The sequence below is a fragment of the Acomys minous genome (genome assembly GCF_964271855.1).
Source record: "Acomys minous genome assembly, chromosome: 1".
Lineage (NCBI taxonomy): Eukaryota > Metazoa > Chordata > Mammalia > Rodentia > Muridae > Acomys > Acomys minous.
In genome coordinates this window covers 70598867-70623829 of record NC_140483.1, presented here as the reverse complement: position 1 = coordinate 70623829, position 24963 = coordinate 70598867, and the positions used below count along the sequence as shown (strand labels likewise).

The window sequence follows — 24963 nt, the reverse complement described above, 5'->3', positions numbered from 1 at the left end:
AGTAACATACCTGTTCTCTACACAGTTCCTGAGACATTTTCAGGTGGTTTTCATTGGTTTTTAACTAAATAACTCTCCCCCTTCTCTTTTCTCTTTCCAACCTTTTTCATGTCCTCTCTGATATAGTGTGTGTGTGTGTGTGTGTGTGTGTGTGTGTGTGTGTGTGTGTGTGTGTGTGTTTGCCAATATGTGCCTATAGGATGCAGGTGCAGGCACAACACACAGGGCAACAACACAGAGGGCAATTTCAGGTGTCTTTTGTTTAAGACAGGGTTTTTCTGGTCAGGATCTTCACCAGTTAGGCCAAGCCAGCTGGCCTGCAAGCTTCACAGTCCCCTCCTGCCTCTTCTATGTGGCCCGGGAGGCCAGTACTGTTGTGCCATCTTTTTACACGAGCTCTGCTGGCCTCAGGTTCTCACACTTGCAGGTCCCCCAGCCTTTGCCTTTGATTTTTAAAGAGAAGACAGGTTTATCTTGGTCCAGTTTCTGGGTGTTGGTCCATCCTGGCAGGGGAGGCATGGTGGCTGGAGTAGCTAGCCCTGGCTCTGGCCCTATATTTTGGTATATCAGAAAACAGATAAGGCTGGCAACTTAACTGCTTACTGCCATTGCTAGGGAATTTATGTAGAGCTTCCCAAGTGCTTATGCTTGGACTAGTGCTTCTGAGTCCATGGTCCGCATGCTGCAACTGACAACAGTGAATATGGGCTAGCTGCACTTTGAACTTTCAGTGAGGTGTTGGTGTAGGGGGAAGAAACACAAACTTTGGGACCATTTACAGTATGTTTTGTTTTTATTTTTATATTAAAAATACATTGTGAGGGGGCTGGAGAGTTAGTTCAGTGGCTAACAGCACTTTCTGCTCTTCCAGAGGTCCTGAGTTCAAGTCCCAGGAGCAACATGGGTGGCTCACAACCATCTGTAATGTGATCTGATAATCTCCTCTTCTGGCATGCAGGTGTACATGTAAATAGAACATTCATATACATTAAAATAAATAAATAAAATTTAAAAATACATTGTGAGGGTGGTTGTGCATGCTATGGCATATCTGTAGAGGTCAGAGGTCAACTTTGTGGAATCAGATCTCTTCTACCGTTACGAAGTTCCAGGGATTGAATTCAGGTCACCCAGCTTGTGTGGCATCTTTACCCACTGAGCCATCTTTCTGGTCCTGGTGTGTGTGTGTGTGTGTGTGTGTGTGTGTGTGTGTGTGTGTGTGTGTGAGATGTAGAACACTTGTATGCCTTTGTGTGCATGAGGAGGCCACAGGAGATCACTGTTCCTGAACTTGGAGTTCACGTTTTGGCGGCAGCTAGCCGGCCCCAGTCATGCTGATCTGCCCTCCTCGGTGCCGGGGCTCCAGGCGCATATGAGACCTGCGTCCAGCTTGTTACAGGGGCGCTGGGATCTGAACTCATGTCCTCATGCTTGCATAGCAAGCACTCTACCCACTGAGCTAGCACTCTACCCACTGAGCTATCTTCAGCTCTGAGATGCTGAGTTTCCTGTGTGTCTTCCTAGTTCAAAGTGAAAGGAATTAATTAATGGTAGGAGAGAAGAAACTGAGTAAGAAATGAATTACTCTGTTGGCTATTGTTAACTAGTTAGCTCTTAAATCTGTCTGTTAAACACTTTTATGGGACTGAAGGTGAATCAGCCTGGTGGCAGAACACTTGCTCAGTATTCACAAGTTCCTGTGTTCGAGCCTCAGGACTACAGAAACTCCAAATTTAGTTTAGCACCTTTTCCTCATGCATTTACAGTGTCCAAACATGATTTTTGAGAATTCATTTTATAACAAAATACTAGTCCCAAGAGGAGTTGATGTCAACAGAAGAAGGCTTCTGCTCCATCCATGTGACATGACAGGGCAGGAAGGACAGTGTGGGTGCCGCTTTTGCCTTTGGCTAATGTGAATTTGCTTAGGGGTGCTCAGAGGAGCCTGTCCCATCCCAGGACTGAGTTTATGGAGAGGCAGATGGCAAGGCAATGAGCCTGGGTACCTGCCGTGACCCTCAGAGTGCTTTGCATGGGAGCAAAAGTGAAGGCAGCCGAAGCAGAAGCTTGCTTTTCTGACTGGTGTGTTTACAGGCGAGGGAACTGTGAAAACTACCAGCTTAGCAAACGCGCAGCTCATTGGCTCAATCCTTTGGGCTTTGCCAGTCTGCTAATAAAAATAATAATTATGTTTTTCTGATGCATTTGCCAAGTGTTCATGTTTCACACCCCACATGTGACTAAGAGTGTTTCTGCAGCATGCGCTCTTTGTCTTTGATTGGATGTTTCATAACATTTGAGTGTCCTGGCCTCTGGCTCATTTGCTCTCCTTTCTTCCTTTTCAGAATGGACTGCTGAATTATGAAGTATTCCAGACCCAGTTGTAGATCGTCACTCCGCCACTCTCTCCTTTATCGCCTACTGGTTATTTAAATTGGACTTTTAATATCCTACCAGCTGCTCTTCAGACACACATGGTGCATTGCTGCCATTCCCGGGATTGCATCTTCGAAACACGCTCTCTTAGTAGCCTTCAGCAAACAAAGAGGCCACCTCCCGGCACGGCTGGCTACCGGGAGGGAGTCATCCTGACCGCCCTCTAGCCTCGGCCGGGTCTGGATTTGAATCCTACCATGGAACCTCGCATGGAGTCCTGTCTGGCTCAGGTGCTGCAGAAGGATGTGGGGAAACGGCTGCAGGTTGGCCAGGAACTCATAGACTATTTCTCAGACAAGCAGAAGTCCGCTGACCTCGAGCATGACCAGACCATGTTAGATAAGCTTGTGGATGGACTCGCTACCTCTTGGGTGAACTCTAGCAATTACAAGGTAAGCCTCGCTTTAGGAGATGCTCAAAGCATTTCCTGGCCAGATCAAAATTGGTCCGGGGGAAAAAAATTCTTTGGGAAGTACCAGCCAAGAACCAAGGAAGTACTCTTGGCTTCACATGCAATACTCAAGCACATTATGGGAAGTGATAAAGGGATGCTTTTACCTGGGGACGTTTGCAAGCATGGCAGCCTTGAAGTTCTGCTTTATGTCATGTTTTGCAGGGAGGAGACTTTGATACCCAGGTGAGTGGCCTTTCATGAACAAGAGGTGTCTTCACTGATCTCTCAGGGATCAGAATGTAGAGCATTTTACTTTCCGATTACTGTTTTGAAGTCTAGTCATACCTGGCCAGAAACAGTTTGGGTTGTCAAGGACTGACTTTGACCCATGGGTAATGGTGTAGAAGATAGCTTCCAGATTTGAAGGTTAGGGTCATGTGTGATAGGTGGGGATCGGGAGTGTGGGGATGTATGTAGGGGAGGTGGCCGTCCACAGCCCATTTAAGTTGGGGCTTTGACTATTCAAGGTTGAGCTTCTTGAATGCAAGCCACAGGATGCTTTTGAGCTGCCCACTCCTGTATTTTCCTCCTCATCCCTTCCAGGGAGTGGCATCTCTGCATCAGGGTTGAATGGATGGAAGGAAGGAAGCTTGCGTGGCAGCTGTTAGTTCTGTAGACTCTGGCAAGGGGCACAGACGCTGGATCTCTTTTGCTTGCTCTTACCTGACTCAGTCGCCTGAGGCTGATTTGGATTTTGGAACTGGTGCTCCCAGAATTCCTTTTGCTTCTTCCCACATGCATTCAAGCCCCAGTCTCAACCAAGAGCATTGTGCTCTTATGTTTGTTAATGATGTTATTAGCACATTGTAGTTCATGCGCCCCTGGCTTTACAGTTTTCCTCTTTGTCTTTGAAGCTCAGTCTTACTCAACTGGCAGAAATTAACGAGTGCATTGCGTGGGCATCGCACATGCAGGCTGTCTGGTGCTGGTGCTCTGTGGCGAGAGTGTTGGAGATGGGAGGTCAGACAGCATCTGCTTGTGCTTTTGAGGGCTCACAGGTGACCTTGTCTGTCTGAATCACAGCTCCACTACTTCTCTGTGCATATTGAGAAGCATTAGGTGGAGAGAAACCAAAAAGTACTGTAAGGAAATTTAGCAAGCCTGGTAGTGATTGTGGAAGTTCACCCTTGGCCTTGTGCGCATCCCTGGCCTCCCTGGCCTCCTGCCCTTCCTTCCTGCCGCCTTTCCTCCCTGCAGTGCCATGAGGCGGGGCCATTGGGATGCCAGGCCAGCCTCACTTTGCACTTCCTGCTTTACTGCTGCCCTCAGCAAAGGTGCTTCCTCCCTCCCCTGAGGGAAGTCTCTGCTCACAGGAAGGATTCTGACTGTCCTAGGAAGGGAGAGGTTAGGGATGGGGTTGGGATAACACTGATGTTAATTAGCAACCTGTGAAGCCTGTTTCACTGAGCTTTGTAATGTCGCCTAGTCTCAAGCTCCCTGTTTATAATGTCAGGAGAATCAAATTATTTACTAATCTTTTAACAGTTTACTTGTTTTTATTTTATGTGTACACGTGTTAGCCTGCATGCTTGTTTGTGCACCACACGCATACAGTGCCCATGGATGTGAGAAGAGGCCGCGGAATCTCCCTGACCTGGACTGACAGGTGGTTGTGAGCCGCATGTGGATGCTGGGAACCAACCTTGGGTTCTTTGTAAGAACAGTTAACGCTCTTAACCTCTAGGCCGTCTCTTCAGGCCCTTGTGTGCATGTTTGTGTATATGTGACTCTACAGATGCCGTGGTGTGTATGTAGAGGCGGGAGGGGTTGGAGAACAACCTCCGGTGCTAGTCCCTGCCTTCTACTTGGTTGAAATTGAGTCTTTTCTCGCTCACTTCCGCTGCAAAAACCAGGCCAGCTGACCTATACGCTCCTGGGAAGTCTTCCACTTCTCCTCTCCCCATAGATTATAGATGTACTGCCATGCTCAGCCTCTCTTTGGTTCTGGGAATCTGAGCTCAGCTCCTTGTGCGTGTGTGGCAAGCATTTTACCTATTGAGCCACTGCCCCAGGCAGATGATAAAGCTTTTATGAGCATTTGCGTGAGAGAGTGGGTCTCAGTTATCCCTTGACTGATGCACACTAAACACATTAGTGGTGGCTCTTGTCTAGTGGGGGTGCTGGTCATAACATGTTATTGCACCACTGTTCAGGTACAGCATGTGCACTCATAGAAAGAAATACGTGGGGTTCTGGGCAAGGCAGATGTAAGCAGCACCACAGCCTGCAGAGTCTTGACGATTCAGTCTTTTTTCAGAGAGGATTTGTAAAGTCACAGGAGGGAAGGTTTAAGACCCAACACTCTGGGCTGGAGAGATGGCTCAGAGGTTAAGAGCACTGGCTGCTCTCCCAACGTCCTGAGTTCAATTCCCAGCAACCACATGGTTGCTCATAACCATCTTTAATGAGGTCTGGTGCCCTCTTCTGGTGTGCAGTGTACATGTGAACACAACATTGTAAACATAATAAATAAATCTTAAAAAAAAAGATGGGCTGGAGAGATGGCTCAGTGGTTAAGAATGCCGCCTGCTCTTCCAGAGGTCCTGAGTTCAATTCCCAGTAGCCACATGGTAGTTCATAACCATCTATAATGTGATCTGATGCCTTCTTCTGGCATGCAGGTATACATACATGCAGACAGAACACTGTATACTTAATAAATAAATCAATTAAAAAATAAAAAAGACCCAACACTCTGGAGAATAATTCTTTTGTCTTTGTTCTTCCACGTTCTCTCTCTTTCCCTTCCCTCTTTCCTCTCTAGTCCTTTTTTTCTTCCCTGTTCTCTTTTTGATTTAGGGTCTTCTGTGTAGCCCAGGCTGGCCTGAACTTGGCTGATCTTGAACTCATGTTCCCCCTGTCTCTAGTTCCCAAGTGCTGGGATGACGCAGGTGTATGCTACCATGCCTGACCAGGGAAGTAATTAGTGAGCAAAAGCAATTGTTGGGAAGTAAAGTGGCAGAGATTGGACTCACCACCAACTTGTGACCAGGTCTGCTGACCTGTTGCTGTGCAGATGAGACAAGTGAGTTGTCCCTGGGAGCACTCTGCTCTTACGTCTGCTGCTTTAATGCAGATGCTTGTGTGGTGCAGGGCTGCTCTGTGCCTTTAGCCCTGCAGGATTGACCACCCCCACCCCCACCTCCGCCCCCTGTGGATATGTTGAGGTGCTGGCCTTGTCAGGAGAGATAGCCCTGTTCCCAGCTGGAGCCCAGAGCCTGGACCTGGTAGGGCCTCAGAAAATACTAGATACTTGAGCTGTAGACTGTTCAGCAGGTGGGCTGGTTGCTTTATTGAAATCTGGACACTAACCTTTTAGACTCTTCCTTTAATTTTCTTAATCTTAGTCAAGATTTCTGAGAACCTGAGGTCCATTTTTATTAAGATTATCGTTTGAAAATAGCAAGAATAGAAGAGATTAGCTTGCCAAGCAGAACTTTGAAGCTGTACTTCTGGATTCTTTTAGATTAAGGCCTGAAGAGATAGTAGGAGACACGTGAACTAATTTGGGCTTCTAGTACTTATATGTGACTCCTTTTTCTTTTGTGAGTGGAGGCCAAAAGGCTAGTCTGAGGAGTCATGCCTCAGGAGCCACCTCCCCTTTTCCAGGCTGCACCTCCTCAGCGTTGGGATTCGGTGGGCACTGGGGCTTGAACTCAGGTCTTCGTGCCTATGTGGCTAGCCTTTACTGACCAAGTGTTCTTCCCAGTCCTTTTCTTAACAGGAAAGGTAAGTGAAGGCCATGGAGACGGGGTTGAACTGTGTAGCTCATGCTGCCCTGTACTCTTTTGTCCTTTTGCCTGAGCCTCCCAAGTGCTTTCATTTATAGGTGTGACTTATGATGCCTGCCTAAAGAGGTTTGGCTGGGGCTTGAATAAATTTACTTTAGAGTATTTTCCTAACTCTGTAGACAAGTTGCCATTGAGTAGTTACAATTCTCTTCAAACTACAAGTCAGCCCTTTTACTTCTTACTTAGTTATGGAGGACCCCTGCTACCTAAAATTTAAAAAATCTTGTTGTTGTTGTGTGGTACGTTTGTGTGAGTGCCACAGTGGGTGTGTAGAGGTCAGAGAACATCTTTGTGCCATTGGTTCTTTCCTCTTACCACCTAGATCCTGGGAATCGAACTCAGATTGTCAGGCTTGCCTGCAAGGTCCTCCAGCTGCTTGGTTTTCTCTCAGGCCCTTGGTATCTGTGCTGTTTAGTTTTTGCCAGCTTGACACAAACCAGAGTAAGTTGCTATGGTGGTTTGAATGAGAACTGTCTCCCATGGTTTTGGGCATTTGAACACTTGGTCCCTGTAGTTGCTGGCACTATTTGGGGAGGTTTAGGAGGTACAGTCTTGCTGGAGGGGGTATGGCACTGGGGGCTTTGAGAGAAAAAAATGTCTGCCTACTTCCACTGTGCTCTTTGCTTCATGTTTGCATTTGAAGATGTATGCTCCTGCAGCGCAGCCTGTCACTGCCATGCCTTTCCTCTGGAACCCTTTGCCCCAAACTCTTCTCTAAGTTGCCTTAGCCATGGTATTTTATTGGAGCAACAGAAAAGTATCTACCACAATTGGGAAGACAGAACGTCTCTATCACACTGGTTTGTAGCATTTCTTTTTTTTTTTTAATTAATGATTGATGTGGGAGGGCCCAGTCTACTGTGGATGCTGCCACCCCTGGGCGGCAAGTTCTGGCTATTTGAAACAGCAGGCTGAGCAAGCCAGGAAAAGCAAACCAGTAAACTACATTCATTCCTCCACAGTTGCTGCTTCTGTTCCCGCCTCCAGGCTTCTGCTTTGGCTCTCCTCATCAATGAACTGTGATCTGGAAGAATAAATAAGCCCAATAAACCCCTTCATGCCCACACTGCTTTTGCTCAGAGTCCTTTTGTTTAAGGTTTATTTTTGCTAAATGTGAATGTGACTTTAGGTATTCAAGGATTGCCTGGACCTAGAGCTATAGTCCGTTGTGAGCCATTCAGCGTTGGTGCTGGGAACTGAACTGGAGTCCCCTGGAAGAGCAGGAAGTGCTCTTAACCGTCAAGCCATCTCTCGAGCCCCTTTTGGTCAGTGTTTTATCAAACCAACAGAAAAACATCCTAATTCCTGCTGTTGGTTATGGAAATGAATCTTGAGTGTGGGCTCTTTGGATTGCTGGTCTAGCCTTCCATAAGATACTAGAAGCCACACAGATCAGTGTTTCAGGCATCATGGAACTCATGGTTTTCTAGCAGATATTCAGGTAATTTGGGTCACAAGAACAGGTAAAGCTAATACATGAATGAACAGACTTGGCCATGTCCCAGCAAAACCTGACTCACAGAAACTTTGGCCCTGTGCTCAGTAACATTGAATATTCTTGATATGATTCAAATGAATACTTTTTCTTCAACGTGGGAATCATTGGTGATTCATCAGGAAGAAGAGTGGGGACTCCAGTTTGCACGCAGTTTGGGAATGAGGGGCCCTAGTTCAGATTACAGCAGTTTCTTTTTAATGCTTTATTGCAGGAACACTTGCCTGTTGTAGCTCCTCCTTCAGACTCATTGATACCAACCTGACGTCTGTTAGCCTGTCACCGTCATGCTCAGTGACCTGACCTTGGGCTTTCTTGACTGCTAGAAGTCCAGACAGGGCTCCCTCAGAAGTGTGAGGATTTGAGCTCAGGTCCCCAGCACCCACAAAAGCCTGGGTGCAGTGGCATGTCTGTTACCCCAATGCTGAGGCTAGAGGAAGTGGAGACCAGCTGGCCTCGCAGAATCCACTAGCTCCAGATGTAGTGAGAGTGCTGCTCAAATAAGGTGGAAGGCAATAGAGGAAGGCAACCAGTGTTGACCTCTGGTCTCTGCCATAGGCATGCATTTCATACACACGTATATGAGCACATACATCTCACACATACAAACACCAAGTCATTTAAAAAACTATTTATTTTATGTGTAAGTGTCTTGCCTTCATGCATGTATGTGTACCATGTGTGTGCTTGGTGTCCTTATCCGATCCACGGGAACTGGAGTTACAGCTGGTTGTGAGCCACCGTGTGGGTGCTAGTAACTGAACCCAGGTCCTCTGCAGGAACTACAAGTACTCTTAGCCACTGAGCCATCTCTCCAGCCCAACGTACCAAGTCATGAGTTATTTAAACCAGTGCAGGGTTGTCACGGTGCCTCAGTGAGTAGAGGCACTGCGCATAGCCCGGTGACCTGAGATCTGGCTAGGTCCCACAGGGTGGAAGGAGATAACTGGCTTTCTAAAGTGTCTTCTGACCTTCACATGTGCACATGTTCCTGTGCTTGCCCCTTCCTCCCCCTGCCCCTCCCCCCCACCAGGCACATGCACACACTGTGTAATTAAACATTTAAATACTCATGCATCCAGAAAGGATGCTGTTTAACCTGGAATAGCTTGTGACGTGTTTTACTTTTTCATAGTGACCATGGGAGACTGGGGGCCCTTCTCACTCATGAGATTTCTCTTTGGATTACCCACACATTAAAAGTAAAACAAAACTTCCAAATTTTGAACATAGCTGCTCCCAGTGATCTGGCCTTCCCTTTTCCTTCCTTCCTTCCTTCCTTCCTTCCTTCCTCCCTCCCTCCCTCCCTTCTTCCCTCCCTTCCTCCCCCCCCATCCTTCCTTCCTACACCCCCCCCCCCCTTTGAGACAGAGTCTCACTGTGTAGCCCTTGTTGACCTTGGACGCTTTATATAGACCAGGCTGGCCTCAACTCACAGACGTTCTCCTGCCTTTGCCTCCTGAGTGCTGGGATTAAAGGTGTGCTCTACCATCCCCAGCCCCTGGTCTTTTCTTTCTAGATTTTGTTTGATGCTTGTTTGTTTGTTTGTTTGTTTGTTTGAGACAGGGTTTCTCTTTCTAGCCTTGGCTGATCCTGGACTCACTTTGTAGACCACCGCATACAGCTTCTTTCTGGTGTCTTTGATGAAAGCTGCAGGAAGGGAAAGATGCTGGCTACATTCCTGCACATGCTGGAAGCCATCATGTTCCCACTCACCACTGAGCTCCAAATTAAGAATGATCTGCCCCATAGGGCTGGGGGTTGTGGCAGCCTGAGCAACTGACAGGGTCTTAGGCTGTGCAGTGTCCCCCCTGATCTTGCCACCTTTACTGTGCCTGCAGTGCGGTTGCTCAGCTTTTTATCCTCACCAGAGCACAAACCTTTAGTGAATTCTGCGGACACCCAGAATCCTAGAGGGGCAGAGCTTCTGTGACTACAGCCTTACATCCTGTCCCCTAGACCTAGAGGGGGGCAGAGCTTCTGTGACTACAGCCTTACATCCTGTCCCCCAGCATCCTAGAGGAGCACAGGAGATCTGTGACTACACTGTCCCAGGCCTTTCTCGGCAATTCTCACAGTCCTGAAGCCCTACAAACCTAGTGTTTCCCGTAACTTCTTTCCCATTGGCGCTGTCATAGGCTTTATTTACCAGCTACCTAGGACATGTCTCACTGCTGAAGGAGGCTGACTGTTGTTGCTCCCTCAGGGAGTGTTCAGGGGGTTTTATTAAACACACGGTGTGTGGTTTATCTAACCCTCCCCAAAATCCTGTGACCCCAAACACACCTAGCTTCAAGCTCTGGGTAAACAGCTGTGGACTGTGTGCAATGCCGTGGAATGATAATGGCAGCCTGTGGCCAGGACACATGCGCTGTGTTCCAGGAGCTACATGAGGTACAGACTGTTATTTCCATTTTGCAGATGAGAAAATTGATGCTCAGAGAAGTCAGGTGACTTGTTTGGGGCGATAACCTAATGACTAAGGTTTCTGGGATTTGAACGAAGTCTTTTTGTAGCACCCACAGTTTAGCATGTGGCAGATGTCACACTGTGGAGTCACACTGTGTGGAGGGGATGGGAGTGTACGGTGGCTAGGCAAGCAGGTTTGTTTAATGTAGTATGGTAAACCTTACCTCTGTCTGTGGTTGTCTCAAGGCCTGTGCCACACTGCTGGCTGGGAATTTGAACTTGGAGCTTGCTAATTCTGTCTAAATTAGCCTATGTAGCGTCCCTGCCCTAAAGGCCATTGCGAGTCTGGTTAGAGGAGCAGCTAGAACGTGCCAGAGGACAGGCACATTGCATAGTGTGAGATCGTAAACAGTCCAGTGTAAGTTATGCCATGGGAAAGTGTATGAGTGCTCTAAGTGGAAAGATGGAAAAGGCTAATAGGAAAGATCTTGGTGGAAAGGAGAGTTGAGTATGGCCGTGAAGGATGAGAAGTTACAAGCAGCCTTTTCTGGTCCCTCTCTGGGCAGCGCTACCTCTGTGACCTGTAGAAGGGTTAGTCTTGAGTAAGCCGCATCTCAGAGCTCAGTGACATGCATTTATGGGCAGGAGCGGGATGTATGGCAGATAGGGAGGGGCCTCTCTCTTCCCTTGCCTATCTCCCAGCCTTGGCTCCTTTCCTCAGCCTTGTGTTCCCCTCTGTGTCCTTGAGAGGAGAGCCAGAAAAGATTACTGGGTTCCGGTTAAATGGCTTCTGTTTCTCTTTTGGCTGTCTGCTTGGTTCTGTCAAGTGATGCATCCTTTAGGAGGCTGGGAAGGAGGCTCTTGCAGGCTTTCCTTGTAGTGTTGGCATAAGGGTGGCTGGAAGGTGGTGCATTTAAAATAGATGTCTCTATTGTAAGTAGAAAAACTACAGTGAGCAGTGCTAAGCAAAAGTCGACAACCTCAGGGCATGTCATTATAATACATGTGTGGATTGTCAAGTGAAAATGGTAGTTTTGATAATTGTAGTTGATTATTTTCTTCCTAAATGGTGTGTGTGTGTGCGCGCGCGTGCAGGAACACATTACAAACTGTATTGACAATAATTGAGATATGGGTGTGAAGCATCCAGGCCTTGCCACTTTGACCTTTGTGCAGGTACCGTTTGTGCTGTGAAGATAACATCTTCATCTATGTCATGGATCTAATGCTGCCTTCTACATAAAGGTATCTTGAGGATCCAGCCAGCCAGTGTACGTAAGGTGCTGGCACTGTGCTGTGCGGGTAGATGTAGTCAATAAAGAAGTCAATGAAAACACATAAATGGGGTCAAATGATAGCATGATTTTTAGCATCAGCTTTTGTGTGCCTTGCCTGTTAGCCCTGCCTGTTAGCTTGTGTCCTGGAACAGGAGACTCAGGTCTTCTGTAATAAGATATGAAGTTCTGAGTTGGGCAGAGCAGCAGCTGCCTAGGAACTCTGACAGGAGTGTGTGTAAAGGCTATTGGAATAAACTAATCCATTGAATGAGGACCCTGGGTTTTAGAATATTTTGCTTGTTCTTTTATTTTTTAGCACAACTGTTATACTTTGTCTTGTTTCCAAAAGCTAACATTTAAAGAAGGCTACAGATAAGGGATCATTAATTGGCTGCCAACAGTGGACAAAAAGGAACAGCTGGGATGAGCTCGCGCAGCCCACAGTGAGGCTGATGAGGCCTGAAAGCTGGTGTTTACCAATAACTAACATGTATTAAGTACTCATTGACTCCCAGGCGCCTGTAAGTGCTTTGACTGCGCTGTACTGTGATCTTTAGGGAAGTGCGTCTGATAAGGCTGTGATTATATAGTCTCCATCCCAGGAAACCTAGCACAGGTTTGGAAGAAACTTCTCTGAGGTTAGGTGACACTAGGCATGTCAGAGGCAGGTTTTATTTTTAAAATATCATTTATTCGTTGGCAAGTCCATGTAATATATATATTCCATACTGATCCTGATCATATATATATACATATGTATGTATATATAATTTATTCACATTACATCTGGATTGTAATCCCCTCGCTCTTACCTTCCTGTTCCCATCCTCCTCACCCCTCCGATCTATTCTGACCCTGTATCCTGAGCATATCTACCCCCAGTCACCCCTCTCACCCCACCAACACATCTCCCTCCTACATCCGCCTCTCCCCTGACCTTTCTTTAAAAGGAACCTACTGAGTCTGGTTAGTGCTGTTGCTGGGGTGTGACTGATGTTGCCCAGGTTAACATAGCGCGTACAATGGCTGACTCCTGTCTAGAAGTCAAGGTGTCACAAGCACTCTTCTCTTTGTGGCTCCTCCACTCTTTCTTTTTTTAAAGATTTATTTACTCATTTTATGTATATGAGTGCTGTATCTGCATGTACACCTGCACACCAAGAAGAGGCGTCAGATCACAGTATAGACTGTTGTGACCCACCATGTTGAAATTGAACTCAGGACATCTGGAAGAGCAGCCAGTGCTCTTAACCACTGAGCCATCTCTCCAGCCCTCCTCCATTCTTTCTATGATGCTCCTTGAGCCTTGGATGGGGCTTGATATAAATGTCCCCTTTAGGGCTGAGCACTCCGTGGTCATCTACCCCCAACATTTTGGCCAGCTGTGGGCCCCTGTATTAAATGCTTCCCAGAGCAGAATAAAGCTTTTCTGGCCAAGAGCAGCACTCTTGCATGGGTGTGAACATATATGCTTAGAGGGCATTTTGTCAACATTGGTAACATTAGTAGTCTTACCTTAGGGACATGACTGTGCTTCAGTACCAGGCATGAATTCCCTCCTGTGGAACAGGCCTCAAATCCAACAGAAAAGGAGCAGTTGCCTTTCTGCACAAGGCAGGCATAAGTCTAAATACTGTTGACGTTAGCCTACCTCTGAAGCAATCTGCAGTACTCGATGATGATTCAGCACTTTTAGTAGTTCACTTACAAGAGAATGAAGAAAAAAGGTCACATTGTTTCAACAGAAAGAATCAACTCTGCATGTGTGTGTGTGTGTCTGTGTGGTGTGCACATGTGCACCCATGTTTGTACATGCATGTTCTCATGTGTAGGTACACATCTGAATAAACAAAGTAGTAGAATGAATTTAGAAATTAGTCAGAATCTCAGGCCTCAGAATGCAATTTATTGAGTATTGACTGAGAATAGCCTACATGATAAATTTGATTTTTTATTCATAAAAGATCTTTTTAAGAAGATAAATCCCCATGAAATAACTTTGATGAATATTTAGAAATGTAGATATGAAGATGAAGATATCCTCCCTCCTTTTTTTTTTTGGTTTTTGACGACAAGGTTTCTCTGGGTAGCCTTGACTCACTCTGAGGACCAGGCTGGCTTTGAACTCACAGAGATCTGCCTGCCTCAGCTTCCGAGTGTGCGCCACCCCTGCCTGATGAAGACATTCTTATGTTAAAATTTTTTGTTATTTAATATTAAATCATAATTTGTTTTTCTATTTTGTTATTACTGTATGCATGACTCCAGGTGGTGGCACATGTCATGACTTGCATAGACAGGTCAAAGGACAACTCTGTAGAGTCAGTTTTCTCCATCTTTATATGGGTTCTGTGGATGGAATTCAGGTCACTGGTCTTCATCCACTGACTGGTTTGCTGATTCGTTTGTTTGTCTGTTATTGTTGTTTGAGACAAAGCCTCTCAGGAAGCTTGTCATTTCCACTACATTGTCTGGCCAGCAAGCTCCTGAGAGCTACTGTCCTGGGATTCTATAAGCATGCGGCTGTGTTCAGCTCTTCTGTAGGTGCTGGAGACCCAAACTCAGCACCTCCTGCTTGTGCAGCGCTTTACCCAGGCCCCAAAGCTACAATGGACTTAGGCTTGAAGTACCTGCTTTATTATTTACAGCCCTGGAGAAAGGATACAAAGAGTATTTCCTGGGCCTTCCAGGGGGATTGACAGACCTGGGCAGAGCCAAGTGTTTCATGGTTGTCGCAATATTCTGTGCTTATATACTTCATTTTCTTTCTTCTGTGCATCTCTTATTATTTAAGACGTTTAGCTGCATCATCAAGTGAGGGGTTGCCCTTTGTTTTCAACTCTTCAACTCGAGGTACTTTCCTTGGTGGTTATTATGCTACGTTTTTAGGTCTGGCTCAAAATTGTGAAGCATGGATTGCCTATATATTGAACTTTATAAAAGGTTATGGGCAAGTTGAGGACCTGAGTTTGAGTCCTAGAATCCATGGTAGAAAGTTGTCTCTGACCTCCACATGCATGCTATGGCACATATGGACCTGTGCTCACATAAGTACATCACATGCGCGCGCGCACACACACACACACACACACACACACAGATTTTAAAATAAAATGAGTTGCGTAGTGCTCTAACATTTCAGCTGTGTTCTCCCTATATGCCTGGGTTTATAAACCATTGCTCAGTGTCAGATTGGAGAATGGAAACTGAGCCAAGTGAAGTCAGGCCTTGGTGGGAAGGGAGATAGGGGGGCGGGGCTAGGCAGCTGAGCCATAGGCCTCACTTCCAGCCCTCTCCTGGACCTGGCCACACCCTTTTCTCTGGACCCAGCTTCTTTTTACCACAGGTCCAGATCTGTTCTCTCAGGCCTGCATCTTTCCTGCTCTGTGGTCTGGTTTAGATGGGAGCAGCCGAAAGCCTAGCAGATCAGAGCAGCCAGTGTTTCTATCTGTGCGTGGTGCCCTGGGGCTGACCGACTGTGCTACCAACCAAGTCCCCAGGAGTGGTCGGACTGGATGTTTGGGACCCTGTTGTTTCAGTGTAAAGTGTAAAACCTTCATGTAAAGTGAATAAGGGGAGGAGGGGTTGAGATCCAGGGCTCCAAACTATTGGTAGATGTGACAGAGTGGAAGCTCATGACACATGCGGGGGGCATCTGTTGCTAGGAAAAAAATCCCATTGCGCTTAGCTGAATTCAAGAAACTCTTGTTCTACTTATGTGCCAGGGAAATGTCTGCTTTGACATATGGCAAGGCTGGAACGGAGTCAGGACAGTAGAGGGGTTTGTGAATTGTTGAAATTTGGGGGGGGGGGCAGAGTCTAAGATAGACCAATATTTTGGGGTCTTCTACCTCTTCTTCTGTCTTCAGATTTCAGGTGTATGGTATGTATGCCACATGTATTTGGCCTTTTGGGATTTAAAAAAATATTTTAGAGCTTTTATTTTAAAACTTTATCCCCTCATAACTATTATTTCTTAATTCAGGTGGGCTTGTTATGTGTTACGTGTGTTACGTGCTCAGCTCTGTTATCTGCTAAGAGAGCAAGTGGAGGGGTCAGGTTGGATATGGAGGTTACCTCTTTGCCTCAGGTAGATTGGTAGAAAAGCGTATTTCCTTAGACTAGGATCTTGATCCTTTTGTTTAAAGGGGAAAATGCGTGTTTTTTCTTTTTGCTATTTCCCAAAGGAGATACATCCTGTTTAGGGCAGAGAATTCATACCTGGAAATGGGGACACCAACAGGGGACAGCTACTGCACTGCCTCTGGGGAGCTGTGCTCTAAATCTTGCCCATCACTTCATCTTCACAGCCGCCGAAATCATGACCTGCCTCTGGTTGGTCCAGCTTTGTATTCTGTCGCTTGCTGGCAGATGCTCCCAAGCTGCAGAGATGCTTAGAATGGCCTTTCTGTGTTAGGGCTTTCACTTGTCAGCTGCTGGTTGGTGCTCTTTTTCTGCTGTTTTCTGTGAAAGTGGCTCCAGTCCTGTGAAGTGGGCAATTTATAATGGAGAAGCTAGGAACCTGAAAGTTTGGAGTTAGACTGTATTGTGTGAGAAGCCTTTCCTGGGGGAGACAAAACACTCTCATCTGCTCATCCCAGAGGGAGAGCCCATGACAGACAAAGTACAGAGACCACCAAAGTCTAAGTTGGTGAACCAGTGAGTTTTTATTGGCATTACTTACAGGATATGGGTGGGTGGGGGTTACTTACAGGAGCAGAAATGACTCAAAGACAGCTGCACTACCAATGCCCACCCCAGTGTGGGTGACAGGTCACAAAGATGGGAGCATACTGCCCTGCTTGCAGGTAGCTCAATAGGTTAGAGAGTCCTTTCCAAGTGACTAGTTAAAACTTCTCCCTTGCAGCCTGACTGGTTTCTGCTTCTTCCTGACAGCCAGTCTCAGAGGGTTTGTTTGTTTTTATTTTTATTTTGTTTTTGCTTTTATCCTCTAGGAGTCTTCTTTGCAGCTCAGCTCCACTTTGTCAGAGAGGAACTCTCAGCCTTTACTCTATACTCTGACAGGGAGAGGCCTAGTGAGTCTGGTCAGTTTTAGGGACTTCCTGAGCATATTTTGAGTTGTTTACCATTCTTGCTTAAAAGAGTCTCCTACCAGAAGGAATGTTTTAAATGTGAAGGAAATGGTTATACAACAGGCCATTACTCTAGAATGCACACTTATTCCCTCCCTCCTTTCCTTACTGTGTGATGCTCTGTAAATTGTGTGATCTTTCAGTGCTTGGGTAAAATTGACAGGATCAGACCTATTCTTGTCACCAGGATACAAGGGCAAAGGAGCACATGCATGGAAGGTGGCTGCCCTGTAGTAAGTGTGCTCCCCAGCATTAGGACCGCTTTCCAGCATCCGGTTGATAGTCCTCTTCTGTTCTCTTTGTAATTGGTCCAGCACTGTCACTGCTTGCCCTTGGCGGCCTGTTATGACTTAAATTGTCCCTAAATAGCCAACAGGGGTAGAATCTGCCCGTAGAGCAATGCTATTTCAGGAGGCAGGAGTTGAGGGAGTCTGGGCTGGGTTGTTGCTGGATAGTGGGTCAAAGCTAATATGACATGGTCTCTCATTGTATTCAGATGGGTACTAGGCTGGACTGTGGTCTACTCTCTATTATTATTATAATTATAATAACTATTATTATTACTACTACTACTATCATCATCATCATCATTTTAAACTTTTTAAAAATGTGTATGGCTGTTCTGCCTGCATGTATATTTGTGCACTGTGTGACTGCAGTGTCTGCAGTGGCCAGAAGAGCGAGTTGGAGTCCTAGGGACTGGAGTTATAGGCAGTGTGAAGTGTCATGTGGGAGCTGGGACTCCAGCCATATTCTCTTGAAGAACAGCTAGTGCTCTTAGTTGATAAGCCATATCTCCAGCCCTGTTGGTTTGTCCCCACTCCCTTTTTCGTGGAAAAAAAATTGTCTTTGCGCGGATTACATTTAAGTTACTTAGGGGCATTCCTCCTACCTCACTCTCCCCACCCCCACAGTGACGATAAACTCAACACTTGGAAGATTACTAGACCTGTAAGTGGTTGGTTCTACAGTATGTCAGAGTGAGGGAGAGGCTTTGGTTGGCGTGTGTGTAGCAGTTCGTTGCATCATCCTATAGCTCTTAGTTCACAAGGAGTGGCTTGGCCCCTTCCTGCTACTGTGACAAAGTAATTATAGACTGGCTATTTGCAATTATGAAATATTTTCCTCACAGTTCTAGAGGTCAGTGTCCCAGACCAAGATGTACAGTCAGCTGTGTGTGATGGGCTTAGGCCATGCTTCTAATGTGACACTTACGGCCGTGTCTTGGTGAGGATGAAAGACACTGCAGAAGGACAAAAAGGGCCTAGGCACTTCTCTCCAACCCTTTAAAAAGCCACTGACACCTTCTGGGAGAGCTCAACCGTCACAGCTCAGTGACCTCTGGTTTTATCATGTGAGGGTTCAGGGCCCAGCGTGAACAAACATAGCAGTGAGGTGCAGAGGAGCTCACAGAAGAGGGAGCAAGACTAGAAAAGGGCGGGGTGTGACTGTCTAGCCTCCTGGGTGGGCACTCTCTGCGTGGAGACAGGAAGATGATTTTGCGTATATAAAGTCAAGAAGTGAGTTACAAGTGTTTCTTTTGCTTATGAGGCCAAATAAATGGTGAGGAGATTGAAGAGAGGCCTGCTGGACTGTGAGCATCAAATAGTTACCCTGTGTGGCAGGCTTTGATGTGTGACATTTCAGTCACCTCCCTTCCCAGACATCAGTCAGCACCGAGATGCTCCCAGGTGAAGCAACATTCCCTAGGGTAGTAATGTTGGAATGCCCGTGAGCCTGCTGTCCATCCTGCAACTGCTAGGCATGCCCTGCTGTGTAATCTCTTTGTGTAGGGAGCAAGAAACTAAAACACATCTTGAATTTTCTGTTGGGTGAACAGTAATGGGTAGGAATTTATATTTTTAGGGGAGGAAGTGTGTTTATAAAAGTCCACCAGATATATAGAAGAGCAGCAATCCACTCCATCTTCCTACTCTCCCTTGCCTGTGTGTGTGTGTTTGTGTGTTTGTGTGTGTGTGTGTGTGTGTGTGTGTGTACTCTTAGACTGACGGATCCTCTCCTGTCTCAGCATCTCAGCACAGAGATTACAGGCACGAGGGATTACAGGTGTGCATTGCTGCTCCAGCGTTCACATGAGTGCTGGGGATCTGATCTGAACGCGGGTCCTTATACAGAAAACACTTTCATACCACAGTGACTAGCCTTGGCTTGATGACCACAAGTGACTAGGGAAAACATCCTTTCAAGTACGAGGACTTTTAGATGGCCTGGCACTCTTTGCTTGTTTGATGTGTTTTGAGACAGGGTTTCTCTGTGTAGCCCTGATTGTTCTAGACTCACTTTGTAGACCAGGCTGTCCTGGAACTCACGGAGATTCACCTGCCTCTGCCTCCTGAGTGCTGGGATTAAAGGTGTGTGCCACCACAACAGGCTCCTAGCTTTCTGTTCTAACAGTTACTTTAGGACTAAGTTTAGGAGGAAAACATGTATTTCTTCCTAAGAACAAAAGGTCTCCTTGGGAGGGAGGGAAATAAACGGGGCACTGGATTTCATAGCACCTGCCATCTTTCACTCTGTGGTCCCTCCATGAACTACTGGGCTGCCTGTGAAGATGGGTGTAAACTGGAAATCCAGGGTCATCTATCTGATAGCCGTTGACAAAGGGACACATGGGTAAAGAGAGGGAACCTTCTTGCTTAAGGATTGTTGATGTTAGAGGTTGGAAGAGGGACTGATTGTAGGGGTAAGACAGGAGAGAAGGCTTTCTGACTGATTGAGGGCGTGGCCTTTCATTTCTAAGTGGTTGGAAGAATTGATGGTTCATTGTTTGTTCATTCCTAGTGACATGACTGGTGTTTTCCTCAGACTGGAATTTGACTTTTGACAGTAACCCTGCATCACAATGGCTTGAAAATAAGAGTCTGTAGGTAGCAAATATATGTTTTCCATACATACATTCATGAAAGAAGCATATGAAAGCTAAAAAAAAAAAAATTACTTGAGACAAGAAATGGTGGTTTTCAATTTGGATGGAGGCTTTGCCGAACGAGGTAACTCTTAGCCTCACCCCCTCCCCTGTGGATTTTCATCTGGGTGCTGTTGACATTGAACTTAAATATCTGTAGAAATTTTGCATTTAGTATATGAACTGTTTTGATGAGTGTTACCAGCTAAATGAGCAAACACTGGTGTGAATTTATCTATTTTAATTACTTCATTTGCTACATTTGAACATTTAGCTTAGTCTGTGTGTGTATAAGATTGCTGTAGTTTTCTTTTTTTGGTTTCCGCTTCAGAATTTTGAGATAGAAGATGGGAGAATATGCCCTGGGCAAATGTTCCGAGTTGGTTAGTAGTGCAGAAAGAGCAAGCCCTATCTGACTGCTGGTTTGGACTTACTGTCCAGGGGCAGGGCTAATTCCAGAGGTGCATGCGAGTTATCTTGCTCAGAACACAGTGGGCCACTCTGCAGAAAGGAATGTTCTCCTTATGGATCCTGGGACTTAGGAGTGAATGCATCACACCTTCCTTCCTCCTTCAGTGACAAAGGCTTTGAGTAAGTGTTGGGACTGGCTACTAATGAGCTAAGTCTCTTTTATGGTTTTGTTTTTTGTGTTTTGAGACAGGATTTCTCTGTGTAACAGTGCTGGCTGTCCTGGAACTCAGGATGCGCCTGACTCTGCCTCCGAGTGCTGGGATTAAAGGCATGCACCACCATGCCTGGCTATTTTATTTATTATTTATTTATTTTAATGCTGAAGTGGCTACACAGCCATTGCATATAATCTAAATTACTTGCTTAGTGGGTGGATCTTACAGCTTGTGAAGACTATCACTCTTTTGGTCTTTTAAAGGGAATGTTGGAAGAAGTCTGATGGTTCCTTTGTTCCTTTGTTTGAGGCACCATCTCTCAGTGTAGCCCTGGCAGGCCTGGAACTCACAGAGATCCATCTACCTCTGCCTCCCAAATGCAAGCATTAAAGGTGTGGGCTGATAATTTGTTTTTAAATTTTCAGTTTGATGCAACACAGAGTCACCAAAGCTGAGAAATTGCCTGGGTCTGGCTGGTTTGTGGACACATCTATGGGGCATTGTCTTAATTGTTAATTGATGCCTAAGGGCCTAAACCATTGTGAGTGGCACCGCTCCCTAAGCAGGGGTCCTGAGCTATATGAGGCAGGAGAAACCTGGAAGAAAACAAACAAACATAGCAAAGCCATCTGCCTTTCTTCTCTTCCTGCCCTGACTGGATGTGATGTTTTAAGTCACTGTCTTGACTTTCCTGTAGTGATGGACTGTGATCTGGAACTGTAAGTCAGATATACCCTTCGCCCTCAAAGCTACTTTTTGTCAGTGTTGTGGGAATGTTTCTGGAATAAGGACCGACACCACTGTGGAAGAGAGATGCCACTGGTGCACTGGATGCTCCTCAAAGGCTTCAATGCCAAGTCCAGTTTGTATTCTTATTTTATACTGTAAAGCCACAAGGTGGTGTGGGCAAGTAAGCAAGATTTTACAGATTTTGTGTGTGTGTGTGTGTGTGTGTGGGGGGGAGTCAGCAGATTGTTAAGGGCAGTGGCCAGTCTTAGCTATTTTTCTAGGTCATTCTTTTCTGTTCCAGGTAACAGGTGAAATTATGCTTGGCAAATAGGCAAATACAGGCAGTGATTTAAGCAAATCACTAAATAAATCAATAAATCAGCCAGATGTGATGGCCCGCACCTTTAATCTCAACACTTGGGAGGCAGAGTACAGGTGACTCTGAGCTTGAGGCCAGCCTGGTCTACAGGGCACATTCTAGGACATCACCGGCTACACAGAGACACCCGCCCCCCATCAGTCCCTAATAATTAGCTTTTTCTACCTTATTCTACTTTATCAGTGTGTTTTGTCACCACAGCAGAAAAGCTGTGCAAGAGTCTGTATGGGAAGGAATCCCAGAACATATGAAAAAGTATAGTTAGGGGCCCACCAGCCCCTCAGTCCTGGTCATGATAAATCACAGAGGAGCCTAGTCCTTTGAGAGTGCCAGCCGGGTTCATGGGCATTTGACACAAATGTTTTCACTCTCTGAAGGAGAGTAGACCAGTGTGTGTGCAGTTAGATGCCCTTTGCATAGCCTGCAGAAGAGAACACAGTCATTTCAAGGGCACTGACTAGATTGCTTTACATGGCTCAGGGGTGAGCAGTCCCACAGTGCTTGTCTGTGGGCTGGAGAGCTGGGAGGTCTAAAAAGCTGGGCTCAGAATGAGAGGACCAGTATACAGCCTTGGTTCCGTGCCAGAGGCCTGGAAGCTCCCTAAGGGTTGCAGGTACAAGTCTGTAAAAAGGAGTCTGTCGTTCCCGAGCCGTGGCAAAGGAGAACTGGCGGGATGGCTCAACAGGAAGAACAGTGGCCGTCGGTCGTCAGGCCTGCCCTTCCCACCTGCAGGAATTAGTATCGAGTTCTCTTTCTTCTGCCCTTTACTTTGTGCTCTCTGAGGTTCAGAATCAGACACATTTCTGGGCTTTCCCCTTTAAGCACTTGGCTCCAGAGCATCCCGCCAAAAATCTTAAAAACAAGACAAAACCCACCAAACTGTCACCAGGGCTGAAGAGATGGCTGAGTGACTAAATATGCTTGCTGCCCTTGTGTCCTTGTCAAGTGGTTCATAGTCAGCTGGACTGCCAGCTTCAGGAGATCTGACACCATCTTTTGGGCTCCATGGCTACACACACACACACACACACACACACACACACACACACACACACACACACACACACACACACACACGTTTCCAGAGACAACCGGCTCAGTCTGTATAATTTCTCCTGCTCCCAGCGTTCCTCAGTTGCTTGCAGTTATTTGTGTGAGGTTGAGGCCTCCTGGGCTTTCTCCCATCCATTTCAGCATTCTTATTAGCATTTTATTGTTGCCCTCGATGTGGTCAGGGTTAGGCAGTCATGCCAGTGAGACTTGATGGTGTAGCTTCTGACACTGCTAGGAGACATAATCTCACAGCAGACTCCCTGGTCCTCCACCTCTTAAAATGTATCTGCATCCTCTTCTGCAATGGTCCCTGAGCCTTAGGTGTGGGAGTATTCTGTAGATGTATCCGTTGGGACTGGGCACCACAACTCTGCATTGTGATTGGTTGTGGTTTTTGGTCTGTCTGTTGCAGGGGTGAGGACTACGCTTGTCTGTGGGCATAAGGATAAATAGTCAGAATGTAGTTAGGGATTGTGCTGGCTCAGTAAAGTGGTGGTTGTACATTCTCCTCCAAGACCCAGGACTTCACTAACCCTGAGTAGTTGGCTAGGTTTCAAGTACCAGACGTGGTTTCTTTCTTAAGTATGTTGCTGTAATTGTAGTCCCCATGTTGAACTTTTGGCTTTTTGAGACAGGGTTTCTCTGTGTAACCCTGGCTGTCCTGGAACTTGCTCTGTAGGCCAGGTTAGCCTCAAACTGTGAGACCCGCCTGCCTCTGCCTCCTGGGTGCTAGGATTAAAGGTCTGTACCACCATGCCCTGTTGTGTAATCTTGACCATATTCCTCCCTCACTGTGATTAAGTATCGGACAAGAAACAACTTTAAGGAGGAAATATCTGTTGTGGCTCACTGTGTGAGGGATACAGCCCATTGTGTGGGGGTGCATGGCAGGTGGCCACACAGTAGTGGGTAACGCAGTGTGGCAGGAGCTGGCTGTGGTTTGCTCATGTTTCAGCGGACCAGGAAGGAGTAGGAGAAGGGGAACAGACTGGAAGGTGGCTGGGCCATGCCCTTAAGGCCTGCCTCCCAGAAACCCACTTCAGCTAGCCCTCACATCCTAAAGGCTCCACAACCAACCACACAGCACCTCCAGGTGGGGAACAAGTGCTGAATATTTGTGGAGACATTTTATATCCAAACTGTAATAGCTTCTTTCCACTCAAATTCTAAAGAAGGTTTTATTTAATTTTTCTTTTGTGTGTTTGAGTTTTTGCCTGCATGTGTGTGCACCAAAGTGTGCCTGATGTCCTTGGAGGTCCTGAGAGGGCATTGGGTCCCCTGGAGTTGGAGTTATGGATGGTTGTGAGGCAGATGTTGGGGATCAAACCCAGGTCCTTTGCAAGTGCAGTAAGTGTTTTTAATCCCTGAGTGATTCCCACCTCTCTACTGAAATTTTGTGTCCTTTCTCCCATACTCGCCCTCAGCCAACCATCTTTCTTTGTCAACATCCCCCTCAATGCACGTGGCCCCCGCTCTGCTTCCTTGTTGCTTATTGGTCTGTTCACTATCACTGTTCCATCTCAGTGATAGTGATTCAGAGGACACAGAAGCTCAGGGGTTTCTGTATTTGTGTTTGTCTGCTAAGTCTCTGTACCTTTAAATTTGAGGTTAGAGTTGATTCATCTGTACTTATAAGAATATAAGTTACCATATGTAGCAGTAAGTTATAATACAGAGGGGTTCTTTGTAGGGATAGTTACACTTAATAGAGAATTAATATACAGATTAAGAGAAATACAATCACTTTTGTTTGTTTCAACTCTAGAAGCAGCCATGATGCTTTGGGCCAAACAGTGCAATAGCATTATCTAACATGTCTTACAGAGCAGAGGATTGGCAGTTTCCTGGCATTTCAAAGGCACTGTGAACTCTCTTTAAGTTCCCTTAAGGCTGTGTGGCTTGCCTTAATTCACTGTCACTTGGTTTACACGTTCCTTTGTTGAACTCAGGTCTTCTGTTTAGAAAACTGTTTCCATGAGCTCCATGAAAGGTCAGAGATACAGCTCATTGCTAGAGCTCTTGCCAAGGCCCTAGGTTCTGTCCCAGGATTTTGGGTGTGGAGAGGAGCGTAAAATCCACACTGCAGAGAGATTGCAGTCTAGTCCTGGGTTAGAGGGCAGCCTGCAGGTAGGTGTTCTTTCCTTCCATTATGTGGGTTACCTGGGATTGAACTCAGGCCGTCAGGCTTGGCAGCAGCCTTTATCTGCTAAGCCTGGCCTTTTTTGTTTTCTAATGGGTGGGAAGAAGATGGTGGGTGAAGCTTTTAAGAGGTTTGAAGCTGCAATGCTTCCTGAC

General features: G+C 46.3%; 1 protein-coding gene across 6 annotated transcripts in view; it reads left to right on the top strand.

Annotated features, from left to right (window-relative positions):
- CLASP1 (cytoplasmic linker associated protein 1) overlaps nt 1-24963 on the top strand; it is a 220730-nt gene that overhangs the window by 31218 nt on the left and 164549 nt on the right. For all 6 annotated transcript variants that reach the window (XM_084774619.1, XM_084774618.1, XM_084774616.1 and 3 more), the window contains exon 2: nt 2346-2828. In XM_084774619.1, the coding sequence (XP_084630745.1) occupies nt 2634-2828 (195 nt within the window). In that variant the 5' untranslated portion in view covers nt 2346-2633. The remainder of the gene's footprint in view (nt 1-2345; nt 2829-24963) is intronic.